The 16,021-nt window shown below is 44.6% G+C and overlaps 1 protein-coding gene across 3 annotated transcripts in view; it reads right to left on the reverse strand.

Moving 5' to 3' along the window:
• ITPR2 (inositol 1,4,5-trisphosphate receptor type 2) overlaps positions 1-16,021 on the reverse strand; it is a 243,975-nt gene that overhangs the window by 197,944 nt on the left and 30,010 nt on the right. For all 3 annotated transcript variants that reach the window (XM_071551613.1, XM_071551611.1, XM_071551614.1), the window contains 7 exons: positions 12,771-12,886; positions 11,634-11,720; positions 10,828-10,986; positions 6,815-6,913; positions 5,693-5,776; positions 4,692-4,838; positions 3,433-3,528 (listed from right to left, as the gene is read on the reverse strand). In XM_071551613.1, coding sequence (XP_071407714.1) covers positions 3,433-3,528; positions 4,692-4,838; positions 5,693-5,776; positions 6,815-6,913; positions 10,828-10,986; positions 11,634-11,720; positions 12,771-12,886 — 788 coding nt within the window. The remainder of the gene's footprint in view (positions 1-3,432; positions 3,529-4,691; positions 4,839-5,692; positions 5,777-6,814; positions 6,914-10,827; positions 10,987-11,633; positions 11,721-12,770; positions 12,887-16,021) is intronic.

The following is a 16,021-nucleotide window of genomic DNA, read 5'->3' on the forward strand; positions in this document are numbered from 1 at the left end:
GGAGGTTTTTAAACTGAGCTTGGCTGTGGCACTGAGTGCCATGATCTGGTAAAGGGACTGGAGTTGGCCCAAGGATTGGACTTGATGATCTCGGAGGTCTTTTCCAACCCAATCCTTTCTATGATTCTGTGAACAATATCCATGGGGTATGTTATGGATAAGCTGAGACTCACTTCCAAGTGATTTTTATCTGGAATATTGCAAAGGTTCTGTGTGCTCATGAGAAAGGCACAGCTGTGTGGTCCCAGCCTGCAACACCTCAGAGGCTGGTTGAGTAAAACAAGCTCCATCCCACACACACACAGAGATTTTGGGGATGTTCTGCATGTACTGAAAAGTCTTTTGGGAAAACCTTTGTTACTATGAAACATCCAATTTTCACATACCCTCACAACCTCTTTTTTACAAATACCAAGATTTGAAACAACTTGGGTCATTTTGCTGTACCCACGGCTAAAAAAAGAACCTTCTCAGAACTTCTAAGGGATTGGTGACTCTGAAGATGAGAATGACACTCTGGATCTCAGCTGGTGGCTTAGTGCCTGAATCTCCTGCTAAAGATTCTTTTGGGTGGAATCAAGCCCTTCTGTCACTAACAGAGGAGCTCCCACTGTCTCCAAAGGTGACAGTTTCCCTTTCCAATTTTTCAGCTGTGCATTTTGTTCCAATTTTTCAACTATTTCAGCGTTTTGGGAATGTCTGAGCCTTTGGCTTAATGTTTCTAGTGTTGGACATGATTACCACCACCCAGATTTCCAAGCTCCTCAGTCCCACCACCAAACACTAAACCCTTTCTTCAGTGTGAGAACACACACACACACACACACATCTGATGTGCCAGAGCAGCAGGACAATGACAATGCAACAACCAATGTCCCCCCTTCCTTTCAGGGTGGCTCATCTTCAGCCCAGAGCCCGGGAGAAGGATCAAGGTTGCTTTAAGGTATTAGTAGGTCTGAAAGAACTTCAAAGCACAGTGATTAAAATTAGGCTAAATAATGTCAAGTGGAGAGAGGATTAAAGAAAATGCTGCTACTTGAGACTGCATCAGGAGTCAGAGGTACCAGAGGTCTTTGAAAGAAAACAAAAGGTGGGTGATTGACTGTAAGGAAAACGGAATTGAGGACTTTCACATCCTGAGTTTATTCTCTCAAGTTTATAAGAATTAGATTTACAAGTACTCAGCTATGTTAACTCAATTGCCTCACTTTTTTAACTTATTGTAGTATAGAAGCACCTTTAAGTCTATCAGTTTTAAATTACTGGATCTTCTGAGGCAAATATCTTCAAATTGAAGGAAAATCCAGGATTTTCTTAGCCCCCAGATCATCCCCTGGCCCTCACCAGCTGCAGTGGGATCCCTTCACAAGTGCCAAACCAGAAGGACCAGTTTACACAGGAAGCCTCAGAGGAGGAGAGAAGGCAGAGCACAAAAGGTGTGAGACCCCCAGGGGAGGACACCTGTGCTCATTGTCTGAGGGTTCACCCAGGGGAGATCCCACTGCAGAAGTCTCCATGGCACACATCAAGTTGATTTCAGGGGAGGATGAAGTAAGAAAAAGACAATTACAAACAGTGATCAGCCTGATTTAGAACAGCTCAGACTGTGACAGAAGCCTCAGCCAACAACAGAATGCTTCAAAGAGCTGGGAATTTTGCTCCTGTGTTTGCACTCATTATTCCCCTCCCATCTTTACCATGGGAGCTTAAACAAAACCAGGTGGTGGCAAAGTGTGAGGCTGTTGATAATCAAGCCATGGGGAATGTCCCTGTGCTGCAGGAGCACAGATAACTGTCGACCTGCTGGAAGGCAGGAGGGCTCTGCAGAGGGATCTGGATAGACTGGAGAGATGGGCTGATTGCAATGGGATGAAGTTCAACAAGGCCAAGTGCAGGTCCTGCCCTTTGGCCACCCCAACCCCCTGCAGCGCTCCAGGCTGGGCACAGAGTGGCTGGAGAGCAGCCAGGCAGAAAGGGACCTGGGGGGACTGAGGGACAGGAAGCTCAACAGGAGCCAACAGTGTGCCCAGGTGGCCAAGAAGGCCAAGGGGATCCTGGCCTGGATCCAAACTAGCGTGGCCAGCAGGCCCAGGGCAGTGACCCTTCCCCTGGACTCTGCCTTGGGGAGGCCACACCTTGAGTGTTGTGTTCAGTTCTGGGCCCCTCAGTTCAGGCAAGAGATTGAGGGGCTGGAGCGGGGCCAGAGAAGAGCAACGAGGCTGGAGAAGGAACTGGAGCACAAGTGCTGTGGGGAGAGGCTGAGGGAGCTGGGGGTGTTTAGCCTGGAGAAGAGGAGGCTCAGAGGTGACCTCAGCACTGTCTGGAACTCCCTGAAGGGAAGTTCTGGCCAGGTGGGGGTTGGTCTCTTCTCCCAGGCACTCACTAATAGGACAAGGGGGCACGGGCTCAAGCTCTGCCAGGGAAAATTGAAGCTGGAGAGCAGAAAAAACTTCTTTGCAGAGAGAGTGCTCAGGCATTGGAATGGGCTGCCCAGAGAGGGGGTGGATTCCCCATCCCTGGAGGGTTTTAAACTGAGCTTGGCCATGGCACTGAGTGCCATGATCTGGTAAAGGGAGTGGAGTTGGCCCAAGGGTTGGACTTTATGATCTCGGAGGTCTTTTCCAACCCAATCCATTCTATGATTCTGTGATTCTATGATAAGTGGGGATTTTTTGTCTTTCCTGACTCTCCATCAGCTTAGCTAGTCTGAGCAGAATCTTTCCACTGGGAGCACCTCACTGTAAGCAGAAAGGAAAACACTCCCACTCCTGGGGGGGAGTGCTGGTTGCCTCTTAAAAATTATCTATTATTAGCAGTCCACTGTTTATGATTTTAGTTTTCACATAATTAGAAATAAGTAAAGGTTTGATAGCTCCTCTTTGCTCTCACCCTGAAATCAGTGCAGGCTGTGACAGGAGCTGGAAAATGAAGGCAGCACCCTGGGAGTACTGAATTTTCTGCACAGAGAAGTGGCACTGCTGTAAATGTAACCCAACCCAGTCAGAGCAAGTCTTTTTGCAGGGATTCCCTATCACACAGTGATTTATAACTGGCTCTTGTAGTAAATTCTCACACTCGGACTTCAAAGCATAAAGTTAAAAGAAGCAATCCTGGACAGACCCAACTAAATCAGTGGGGAAAAAAAACCACCTGCTTTTCATTCCATTGATACATAACTTGGGCACAGACCAGTGTAAATATGGATTAGAGATGGCTTAAAAAACTCACAGCTTCTTACAACCATGTAAAAACCCAAGGCTGTGCCGTTTCATAAACTTGGTGTCACCTGCTTGTCAAAAGCCATATTTTAATTTTAAGGACAAATACTGGTCTTTTGGGGAAGCACAACACTATTTTGCCTTAACACACAGGACCAGATAATGACCAGCCAAGGTGCAAATCCAAAATAAAATGTTTAACTGGCATCCTTACCTCTGCAGCCAAGTAGTTTCCAGTTGCCAAGTGCTTAAACCTAAACAGGCTGTTCCACTGCCCTGCCCCACCCCTGCATGGGTCATGATGGACAACCTGAAAGGAGGAGAAATACAGATTTTAATGATGCTCATACTGAGATTACTGACATTTCTGACAGTTCATTCCAGTTGAAATCCTGGGAACCACACCATTACAAACAGTCTGCCACAGAGAGGGACTCTGTGCTGACTTTCCATGCTTTCTTTCATGCTTTCATTCATTCCCTACAAGCACCTTGAGCCAAATTTTGCTTTAAAATGGCATGGTGTGACTCTGGAACTCAAGAAAGCAAGTGGACCTGCTCTGCACCACTAAGCACTGTTTAAAAGCAAAATTCACACCATCTTAGATTACTTTACCACTTATACCAGTCTCATTTCTGACAACACTAGGGGCTTCTGAAAAATGTTCACTCAAGGGATGAAATATCCCCATATAACTTGAAATATCACAGGTTATTTCTGTTTTCCCCTTGGCTGAGCTGTGGGTCATTTGCCTTCCTCAAACCCAGCAGTGTCTGTCTCTTGTAAGGAGTAATTTCCAATGACTACAAGTGCAATGAACTCTATTCCAGACAGTCCTTAACCAGGCAAAACCCAACCATTTGCCTGAGGACTCTGTTTTACAAGCACAAAGTCTGTTCATCACAGAGGGACTTTTGGGTAAAGAAGTAATGACAAGGATTTGAGACAATTCTCAATCTTTCTCAGCTGAAGAAATATATATTTGTTAATCACCTTCTCAAAATCATCCTCTTTCACAATCCCATTTTTATTCAGGCTAACTTTGAATAGATATTGGTGTGTCCTACTGCAGCAGAATGGACTCAATGACAATTGTGAGATCTCCACCAGCCATAAATTTCCATTTTCTATATTACACCACCAAGTTAAACACGAACACTCCAAACTCAGGACAGACGAGTGCCATTTGATTGGCTTTGATAAAATCACCCCATTTACGTCAAGTCTGAATTTTAAATGTGTCTCTTCCTCATTTCAGTGCAGAGCAAGGAAACCTCCTCTCCCCACCAGGCACAGCAACAAAGCATCTCTCCAGGTTCATCCTCCACAAAGCACTCCATGAAATAATAACAGTCATGGGGAGGTGTAGGATGATATCAACAGGCTGTGAATGACTCACATTGTGGTAAAGTCTTTTCTCTGAATCCTGCTGCCTTCAGGTCCTGAAATACTCATAAAAAGAGGACAGAATACCTCTATTTCCCACAGTGCTTTGGAGCTCGTGGCAGAAGTGGCCGACTGACGCAACGTGGTACGGAGGAAAATGTGCTGTTTCTTCTCGTATTCATCACAGGTCAGAAACTTCTCCTGCTCTGCATGGAACAGCCTGACAACATCTCCCTATAGCAATGTGAAAAACCAACAGTATTAAGTGGTCAGCAAAGCTGCTGGACTCATTTTCTGTATCTGTATGAGAAGTGGGCAACAATTAACATAAGAGTGACTTAATTCTAGTTAACCTTATATATAACCTTAATAAATTGATTTTTTTTATTTCTAATCCCCCTTATTATTTAGGGACAGTGAAGAGATTTTTCTAATATCATATTATCTCAACTCATCTACTCTGCAACCAACACCAGCACCTCCTCTTTTTCTTCTACTGGCATCATTTTTGTTTCCTTTTGCCTCTCCCCAAGGCTTGAAACACAATCCCCAAATGGCTCCACACAAATATACCCTTTTCCCTTTCAAATTCCTCCTCAAATACTGCTGGTGCCTCAATGCCCACTGAAAAGGAGCCGGTGGATAATGACTTATGAAGGTACATGTGAGGACAAATTAAGTCTATCTTTCAAATGGAACTGTGATTACCTCAGAGACTGATCTGGAGGCAAGAAACTGCACAACAGCTCAGCATTTAAAGTAATGCTGTCTTATTGCAGCTATTGGCATCTTTCATGGCTCCTGTAATCCTTCACACCACTTTTAACATCTGGGCATAAAAGTGTCACAGCTATTCTGTACAGAACTCTCACCACCCTGGGCTTGAATTCCACAACCCAAATTTCATGCAATAAGACAAAAACACAAAGGGAAAACAGTCTGCCTGTTGAAGGGCAGTGCCGAGGGATCCTCATCAGCTCCATGAGGTCCTCATTTCTTCTTTCATTCACCATGGAATGTTTCTCTACAGCCAAACATAGTCTGACTTTTTCAGATTAAAAAAAAAAAAATTTAAAAATCATACTTACTCCTTTCAGAACATCATCTCGATAGCTACTGAATTTCATGAACAAAGTGATTTTCCAGCTGGTGTTACAGTTGACAGCATTTACCTTCAGAGACAAAGAAGAAAAATCCAACCCCAATTAAAGTCTTAGGGGGTGTTCTTTTCTTTTTGAGACATTCTGTTTTCCACACATAGGATGGGAGGGGACATGGCTGAGCTACATATCTGTGCAGTTCCTAAGGGGGCCTGAAGATTTCCCACGGGAATGATGCTGATATTGGAAAAGACAGAGTGGGCAAAATGCTCTGTTGACAACCAACCAGAAACATCCTGAAGAGATGTTGGACAGGGATGTACATCAGTGAGATTTGAGATACTCAAGGAGACCTCACAAAGCTTTCAGTGCCAGGCACAACTGCACCAAGAATATTTCATCTTGGTGTTTTGAGGCCAAGCTGCAACCAAAGTTTAATACTGGCTTAGAGCCCCTGGTGGGTTCTGGTTATCAGAAAAGAGCAACATATCATAGAATAGAATCATGGAACGGCCTGGGTTGGAAGAGATGTTAAAAATCGTCTCATTCCACCCCCTGCCATGGGCAGGGACACCTTCCACTGTCCCAGGTTGCTCAGAGCCCCATCCAACCTGGCCTGGGACACTTCATAATTGATATGTGAATGTGCTCCTTCTATAATCACAGAATCCCAGACTATTCTGAGTTGGAAGGGACCCACAAGGATCATCAAGTCCAACTCTTAAGTCAATGGCCCACACAGGGGATTGAACCCATGACCTTGGCATTATTACAACCAAGTTTTAACCAACTGAGTTCATCTCAGGTATGAGGGAGCCACAGCTTCTCTGCCCAACCTGTGCCAGGGCCTGCCCACCCTCACAGGGAGGAATTTATTCTCAATATCCCATCTAACCCTGCTCTCTGTCAGTCTGAAACCACTCCCTTTGTCCTGGCACTCCAGGCCCTTGGAAATAAGTCTCTCTCCATCTTTCCTTGTATGTTCCCTTCAGGCCACAATCAGCTCACGCCGGAGCCTTCCCTTCTCCAGGCTGGACCATCCCAGCTCTGCCAGCCTTCCTGTGGCACTCCCAGAGCAGCACTGCCCCTCTGCCCTGGGGCCAAACCCACCTCTTTGCAGCCAGGGTTGTCCAGAAGCTCAATGTTGCTGGCATGGAGGGGCTGCCCGGCATTCACAGGCATCAGCACCACCTTGTCTCCCACCACAACCTGCAAGGCACAAACCAGATGCCATTCAGATCTATTTAGTTACCCACTAAAGTGGAATAATGTTACACTTTCAGGCAGTGACTTAATGCATGCTTTAGGAAGGGCACTGGGTGAGTTTATTTGCAGGCAATTCACACAGCAGCTCTGGTCATCCCTGCCCTGCAATCACTGGGCTCAGGACTTTCCACTAAGGAATCCTCACATTCCCAGCAAGCAGAAACTCAAGACAATGAAATAAATATGAGCCTGGGAATTCCAAGAGCACTTCAGTTCATCTGAAAGTTACACTAACTACTCTTTTCCCCAGCCAAAAGGCAGAGAGAGCTTAGAAAATAATGGTGGCTCCCCAGCTCTGTGGCCCACCTGGCCCATGTCATGACAGGCTCAGGAATTCTGTGATTTATGCCATGCAGAGAGGAGTATAAATCACTGGGAAGGCAGAGAGAGGAGAACACACTCCCTCCCCTCTGCTGCTACTCCCTAAATGGTGTTTGGAGCTCAGCACAGGCAGCAGGTGCAGCAGCTGAGACCTCCTTTTTACCAGAGGAATTCCTAGCCGGGTCCCTACAAGCAAATTCCCATGCCCTTGCAATTCTTTACCTAAGCAGACAGGAAAAAACTATATATGAAAATGTCTCTGACCAAAAAACTGCTTGAGACATGCACATGGAGAATTCAATTCATGCCTGGAAGGAGGGAGAGAAATAAATAACAAAAGAATATCAATCCACATAGATTGGTTGGCACTGGGCCCTGATTTGTTTATGTTGTTCACAGCAATTCTAAGCACACACAGACACGAAGACAAGTGGCTACATGTGATTTTTTGGTTTCTTTTACTGTATGAAATGCTGCACAAGCCATGCTTTCTTTTGGAAGACAAACAGAAAAAGCGTTCTGCATTGATCAGCACGTTTCCTACGAAAAAGCACATTTTGTGTAACTCCAGTGCAAGTGAATTTGGCCCATTTCTGGCAGAGGTGAAAAGGAAGGTTTGCTGCTCTTTATGAACACAGACAAAATAAACAGCAGCACAAGGCAGTGTCACCATGCTCAGACTGCACACAGAAACCCTCCTCGAGCCAAGGAATGGGAACAAGGCACTAACAGAACCCAAAAAAGACCCTTTATGACACGTTTCACTGGTGCAATACATTCCTCATGCCATGCTCCACACACACGTTACTTACAGCCTGGTGGGTTAAGGAGTTATGACCAGAAAATTCATTAACCAAAATGCCACCAGGCTTGCACCCTGCAAAGTGGAATCAGGACTTCAAAATCATTGCATGGACACCAGGACCATCACAGCTTCATTGGTAAGAGCATCATTAAGTATCTGACTGAAAAAGGAGGGGCAAGGGGAAGGTATCTTGGAATGCAGGCCTGTGGCTACCATGGAAGCACCAGAGGCAAGGAGACGTCCACAGCTACTCTGGTTGTCATCTCAGCCACAAAAGCAGCAAGGCATCCTGTGTTCTTCTCCCTTCTTCTTCCTCTTCAAGCTGCAAACCTCCAGAAGTGGTTGGGAAGGAAGGGACAGTTTCACCCTGACACCTCCAGCAGCGATGTAGGAAGTGATAGGCAAGCGGGAATCAATCCTGTTCTTTCACACCAATCCACTCCCTTGCCTTCCTCCCACCCCCTCCCCAGTTATTCCTGGCTCCAAAGAATGCCCAAGCATGCCCAGAACACCAGGGGCAGAACACTCACCACCCCATGTGCCCATATTTCTCCCTGTGGAATTGCACTATGTGGAATTCCAGGAGACAGAGCAACACATTCCCAAGGTTTTGCTCCACAGAATTAAAACTGCCACCAGCTCTTTGCCATTTTCCTCAGCCCAGCTGGACACAGGATGCTGGAGAGTCTGCAGGTCTCTGGGACTTCTTCCTCACACACAGCCATGACAAATTGCATCAGACATGCAGCTTTTGAGGATTTTATCCATGATTGCTTTGAAAAAACTCTTATCCTTGCTGCTCTAGATAAGAGACTTCCAACAAATTAATAAATTCACAATGAAGCCTGTAATAATTCAGTTTTTTAATTCAAGTTAAACCTACAAGGCCCTCCAGTTTTGAGTGCAGTGGAGTTGCTCCTGCACACCAAAGGCTCTGCTAGTCCATGTCCATGGGGCACTGCAAATTTTAGCAATTATTTTGCTATTCAATCAATCTGGAACCAGTTCTAGCCTGAATCAGTCCCCTCTTTCACTGAGGAAGAGCTTCATAAATAATGAAGGCTTAATAAAGCCTGCAGAAAATACTGCAGTTATGCCAATTACTGTAAATTTTCAGCCATATTCTTTCATGACTTGCATAATTAATCAGTTGCTAAGGAAGCTAAGCTAATAACCCTCCTTCAGAAAAATAACTCCTAAAATACTTCACAAGGCTAAACAACTGTGGTGACTTACCAGAAGAACCACACACATGACTTCTTGTATCCCACCTTCTCCCCAGACTCTTTTCCTTTCAGGATATCTGGATTATTTGGATTTACCTTGCCTGGCTTACCAGACACAGCCCTCCAAGCAGTAATTTAATGCTCACTTCTATTGTTTGAAAGACTTCCTAAAATGTGTTTTAATCTTGCGGAATCTCCTGAAAATAAATTTATAAACCCACAAAGTTTCCAAACTTTCAGGCATGAGAAATTGAGAAGATGGTGAGCTGATGTTATTTTAAGAAATTAAGGCAACACTTTAAAGCAATGGTCACTTTTTTTTTCTTTCCTAAGAAGGAAAGGAACACCAGGTTGATGTTTGACCCACAAAATTTGCTTTCCGCACAGGAAAGCCAAGCACAGGCTCCACACAGAGGGCTACACTTGCTGGATTTCTCTGCAACAGGCTTTGGGAAAAAGAGGGATTTGCACATACAAATTTATCACTCTGTGGAGCAAGAAAGGGCTTTGACTTCAGGGACATTTGCCCAGGAGCTGGGAATGCAGCCCTTCTCCTTCCTCTCCACAAGAGATTGCCAAAGGGAGCTGCAAAAAACCACATCATCCTGGATGGCATGCCAAGGGCTGGGTAACCACAAAGCTAAGGAGAGAAAATACAGGAGCAAAGAGGCATTCCCATGGGTGATCCTGAGAGGGCTTTCACAGACAACGGTGGCCAAACATTCCCAGAGAGATCCACAAAACCACACAAGTTCCTCAGGTGGCATTCCCAGATCCAGATTCTCCACACTGGGCACTTCCCACATCCAAATTCTCCACACTGGGCACTTCCCACATCCAAATTCTCCACACTGGGCTCTTCACCAGGAGGGAGGAACTGGGTTGTGAGCTCAGCACAGCTCTGAGATCTGCAGCAAAGAGCTCTCCTGTTTGCTCCTCCTCTTACCAATGTGCACGACTCCTACCGAAACCTCCCAGACAAGCCCTTTCACACCACCCAGCCCACTTCCAAGGACAGACACCACTTCCATAGTGAGGGGGGTTACAGACTGCTGTATTTCCTGGAGACATTCTCTACTGATCTCTCTCAAAAAAAAAGTTGTCCAGGATATTTAAAAAAACCCCCAAAACTTAAAACAAACAAACAAAAAACCCCAAACAAACAAAAAACCAAACAAAACAAACAAAAAAAAAACTTTAAAAGACTTGACTCTAGCATAAACTGTGAATTAGCATCAGCTTTGTAAAACTGCTCACAAGAGGTAGGCTGAGAAAAGATGCCCCAACACAGCTCAGCAGAGACACACGTGAATGTGGCAACACATTCCAGACCATATAATTTGGTACCTGGTTCTTGTTACACATGAAAATAGTCCCAAGCACTGTTTAATTTTTTCCTGAACTTAATCCACTATGAAACAAGACTGTAGCACAGAAAACAGATTTCAAAGTTTTCTTCAAACTTTCTGCCTTCTGCCCCTCCCACCTTCAGCATTTCCACTTACATTGTCACCTTCACTCCTGAGTTTCCAGAAGGGCTGGATATAAAACCAGGATCCCTCATTCCCTGCAGCATCCAGAGACACCCTCATGGCATTCTTCTCCAGCAGAGCTGGCAGCCTCTTATTGACTGTCAGGTACTTGTTACTTTTTATGTGCAGCAGCTGTGAACACAGAAAAATTCCAATAAATAATTAAAATAATTACCAGAGTCGCTGTTTTTCTCCCCTCAGTCCAAAGACGTTTTTAAATCGTAGCAACTTTTCATAACATACATAAAGACAACGTAAAACTAGAAGAAAGTTATCAAAGTACAGCAGGAAAAGATGATACATCTCACATTGAGAGAAATTCGTCAGTGATCAGTTCTGCAGGTCCATTAAGGTGTTACTTGAGGAATTTCATCCATTACAGGGAAGTTGTGCTGCACTTACAGCTTCTGCCTCATTTACATGCCAAGGAATATAAATTATTTTAGTGATTTACAAGGAGCTGTGCAGCACCTCTACAGCAATATTTGGAAATAAATCTTGCTGATAAAAGGCACTTATTTCCCCTCAGCTTCTAAACTGCAGCACCAAATATCACACAGAGAGAAGTTTTATTATGACATCCCGTTTAAACACGAACATGCAGCACTTCTGGGAGGCTTTAAAACAAAACAGAAAAGCACAATATCGTAAACTTCCCCCCAAGCTGTGTTTACATGACCCTTGGCAATGCAGATTACAGTGGTTACTTTCATTTCCCCTGCAGCCTTGAAAGGAGGCAACTGTTTCCCTCCCAGCAGGAGGGATTTCTTTGGGTTTACCTGGATGACGTTGCTGTATTTCACAATTTCCCCCAGCAGCTTTCTGTTCTCGCTCTCATTCTGCTTTTGTTCCAGTTCTGCTGCATGCTGCAAGAGAGGGATTATTGCTTTAAACTCCACAAAATCAGCGTTCTGCCACTGAAACGGTGAAAAAGGCAACTGCATCACGTTTAAAACACAAGCACTGCTGCACTGAAAATATTAACACCTAAATTATCCTGCTGATTCTGAGGATTTTATTATCCAGAACAGAAGCTCAGTCACTATTTATGCATCACACCTTAGATGTATGATATTTTTAAACATTTCAAGCACCAGAAGTAATTCCAGGTGCTTTATTTCATCCTGAACTTAAAAAAAAGGACTTTGATCAGCTCCTCACTGTCACCATTGCTTTCACTCGTTGGGTTTTTAATTGTATGAAAACACATGGATTTTATGACAAACAAAACCAGGAGGTCACAGGTGGCAACCCCCAGGCTAAGCACAATGGTCTGGGTCAAACACAGCCATGGAACAAGCTGAGAACTCCTTCCATCAACTGCTGTGGAACTCTGGCCATGCTCCATGTCCCTTCCTTGCTGGTTTGGACTCTCAGCCTCTGCAATGCCTGTGAAACCATCACCAGGTTTGATATTCCCCTGTTTTCACTCAGCCTTTTATATTCAACTACTACATCAGGTCATCTCTTCCTCACAGACACAGGGGTTGCTCCACCCACACTGTACCTGAGGCAAAGGAGAACCTGTAAAATGTTTCAGAGGAGAATCCCCTACACTGGAAGCAAAGACAACCACAATTCTGAGGCATTTCCAGGCTAAAGCACTGAGAACATCTCTTTGCCCACTCTTCTGCCTAACTCCTAGAAAGAGCTTCCAGCATGATTTAAACAACTCTATTTTCAATTTATAAAACTTCTGGAAGCAATATTTGCTTGTAACACAGGCACAACAAGGTAAAAGCCAGGCCAAGAGCAATAAATGCCAGGCAGGAGAGTTAAGGAGAATGCAGAGTTGCTATGGTGGCATAATAATACCCCTCAGAGTGGTTCCCAAGGCACTTATTATTCTTTCTCATGCTATTGTTGCTCTCCAGCCTGCAGATTGAGATAAGATTACAAACACAGATGTCTCTTACTTGGAGTTTCTTCAGCAGTGCTGCTTCAGTGTGGTTTCCTTGTTTGGCTTGCTTGGCTTTCCAGTACTGCTTCTGGGCCGAGTATCTGTTCATGGGACACACCTTGAACAGGCAATCTGGGCAGGGATTGAAAGAAATACTCCTGAGTTGTGCTGAAAGACATTTCCTCCATTTGTGAGTATGTTTGGGTTGGTTTTCCTTGCCCTGAAATGTCTGGATGACTGTTTAAACACAGCTTGGTGGCTGTGAGACCACAAACAGACAATCCTGATGCCCACCTGGGCGCCCAGCTCCTCCTGCCACTGCTGGAAATGAGGATTACTCATTTACATCCATCTAAAGCCATCAAGGAGGTTTAACAAAGAGCTGGGCTGTCTGCACACATTCACCAAGTTGTTTTACTGTTAGTTTTGGGGTTTTTTTTAAACCCAAGTGAGATGAACTGAACATCTGGAGAAGGGACTGGAGCACAAGTGCTGTGGGGAGAGGCTGAGGGAGCTGGGGGTGTTTAGCCTGGAGAAGAGGAGGCTCAGAGGTGACCTCAGCACTGTCTAGAACTCCCTGAAGGGAAGTCCTGGCCAGGTGGGGGTTGGTCTCTTCTCCCAGGCACTCAGCAATAGGACAAGGGGGCACGATGGGCTCAAGCTCTGCCAGAGGAAATTGAAGTTGGAGAGCAGAAAAAACTTCTTTGCAGAGAGAGTGCTCAGGCATTGGAATGGGCTGCCCAGAGAGGGGGTGGATTTCCCATCCCTGGAGGTTTTTAACCTGAGCTTGGCCGTGGCACTGAGTGCCATGATCTGGTAAAGGGAGTGGAGTTGGACCAAGGGTTGGACTTGATGATCTCAGAGGTCTTTTCCAACCCAATTCATTCAATGATTTTATGATGACCATCATCCAACAGACCAGGGAAAGAGCAGGTAAGGGGAGAAGAAGCAAAGAGAGGAGGAGGAGGTACACCCTGAGGAGACTGAAGGCAATAACTGGAAGTTCATGTTAATTGGCAATCAGCTGAATGCTGTGAAACTCCCTTGCTTTGGGGGTTATTTTGTCCAGTGACAGTCCTATAAACTGGGAATAGAGACTCAGGACTCATCCAAAGCTGACTAATTTTGGAATGATAAATGACACCTGGTCTTGCACCATCCCAACAACCAACTGGTCTAAAGGTCAGGCTGGAAAGCCATTTTCCTTAGGAAATTTTGCTCATTGTCCTTCCACACACCACCTGGTCACGGGAAGGGACAGTTCTGCTGTGAGACTGGTAGGACATGCAGGACTGATTGTGTTTTACGGGGCCAAACTCCTCCCCAGCATCAGTTTCCAACTATAGATGTCAAAGGAAGGTCTTTTAGTCCTCTATATTTAATGCCACAGATGGCCAAGCACTGTACCATTAAATCTTACTGTGTGTTGTAGGAGACTTTTCTTCAAGTATTGGGGTTTCAGCCTGGTTATTTATTTAAAGTCTGATTATTTTCTGCAACAATCTATAATTAACATGCCATGTCATGAAACATTTATTCCTCTGAAGTAACAATATCTTCTTTTTATAGGACCAGTCCTCATTTCTCAGGGACTCCCCACACATCCTGCTACTTGAGTAAACACTTCCCATCCTCCTGCAGAGCCTCCAAGTGTTCCTGCTCTGGAGAGGAGCCCAAGATGAGCTTGTTTCCACACAAGCATTTTCCTATTTATTTTATTTTTATTTTTTATGATTCCAGCTACATTAAAAGCAGGTTTTCTCAGTGTTTTTTTCTATTTTGGGTTTTTTTTCCCCACTTATTTTTTGACAGTACCAATAGGATATTCTGTGAATCCAAACATCCCAGGGATCTTTGGCATCCTAGAGATACTGTGGTTTAAATAAACAGGGCAGGGGAAAGACAAACTGAGGCATAAGATTGTAAAGCAACTTTTCAGCACACCCAGGAGATCAGGAGCTCAGCCCTCCTGGAGATCAGTCCAGTAATTCACTCATGAGACACCTTGTCCTGGTTCCTCACTCATTAGTTTATGGGGTTTTCCATAAATGCTCCTCTTGCTGAGGATGCTAATTAAACAGGCATTATCAAAAATAAACAACCAGCAACCACACTCCGGGAGTCTGAAAAGGAAAATATCACCTATATGCCCTTTAAATGCTCCTGATATTGAGTAAAGATGGTTTAGAACAATATTTGTCAGATGCTTTCTCTCCCTTACCCCTCTTGGGTTTTTTCTTTTTTTAAGTGTTAGAAATTCAGCTCTTGCCCATGATGGAGGATTTCTGTGATTTGCAGAACTAGAGAAATTGTCACATGGCTTTACTAAAAGCAGCCGAGAAATGGGAAGTAATGTGGGTATTAAAAATCACAGTGTGCACAAATCAAACTCCAAAACACGGGAAGGTGAAAAAGAACTGAAGTGAGAATGGAAAGGGGGAAAATGTGAAAGAGGAAGGAGTAATGCAACAAAGTCCTAAGGAGGACAAGAAAAGAAGCTGTCAGGAGTGTGAGAAGCAAATGAAAGCAATTGTGGAACTGAGAGAAACAAGGAGAAAACACAAAGATAAACCACAATGATGTAGGAGAAGGAAAATAAAAAGGGAAATGGCAGGTGGGAGGAAGAAAGGAGAGAGCACAGAGGAATGTGATAGAAGGGAGAGAAGAGGAAAGAACAATGCCAGAAAAAGCTTGGATCAGATTAATAACTGAAAAAGGAACTCAAACATCACTGTCATTGCCACCCCAGTGTGACTGAGGGACAAACTGGCACTGCAGCTGCCCTTGGGTGACACAGAGTGAAAAGCAACACCCCCTTCTGTAGGATGTTCTGAAACAACCAGAATAGCAACCACCCACTCAGAAAGGGGAAAAAAAAAGTAAACACATGACAAAAATGAAACTGCTATTTTGAGACACTTCTTTGCACAGGGTTTCAGTTCAGGCCAACACTCAGTACCTTCATCTGAGCTCTGAGTGAACTCTGTAGGAGACACATAAATACTTCAAAAACACAACCATTTAATTTTATTTTTTCCTTGTTGGGGTTGATAAAGTATTACCAAAAAAGAGCAAACACAGCCCTGTGATGTTAATTTTCAGTCAGCCCTTGAAATCTAAACATCTTGTTAGAAACATGTTTTTCTCATCCCTCTTTGACTCCCAGGTCGTGCTCTGACCTCAACCCAATGCCAGTTTGGCTCTCAGGGATGAAAACATTGCAATCCCTGCACACAGCAGTTCCTGGGGCTGAAGAGGCCCCACTCA

Source organism: Pithys albifrons, chromosome 3 (assembly GCF_047495875.1).
Source record: "Pithys albifrons albifrons isolate INPA30051 chromosome 3, PitAlb_v1, whole genome shotgun sequence".
In the NCBI taxonomy this organism is placed as follows: domain Eukaryota; kingdom Metazoa; phylum Chordata; class Aves; order Passeriformes; family Thamnophilidae; genus Pithys; species Pithys albifrons.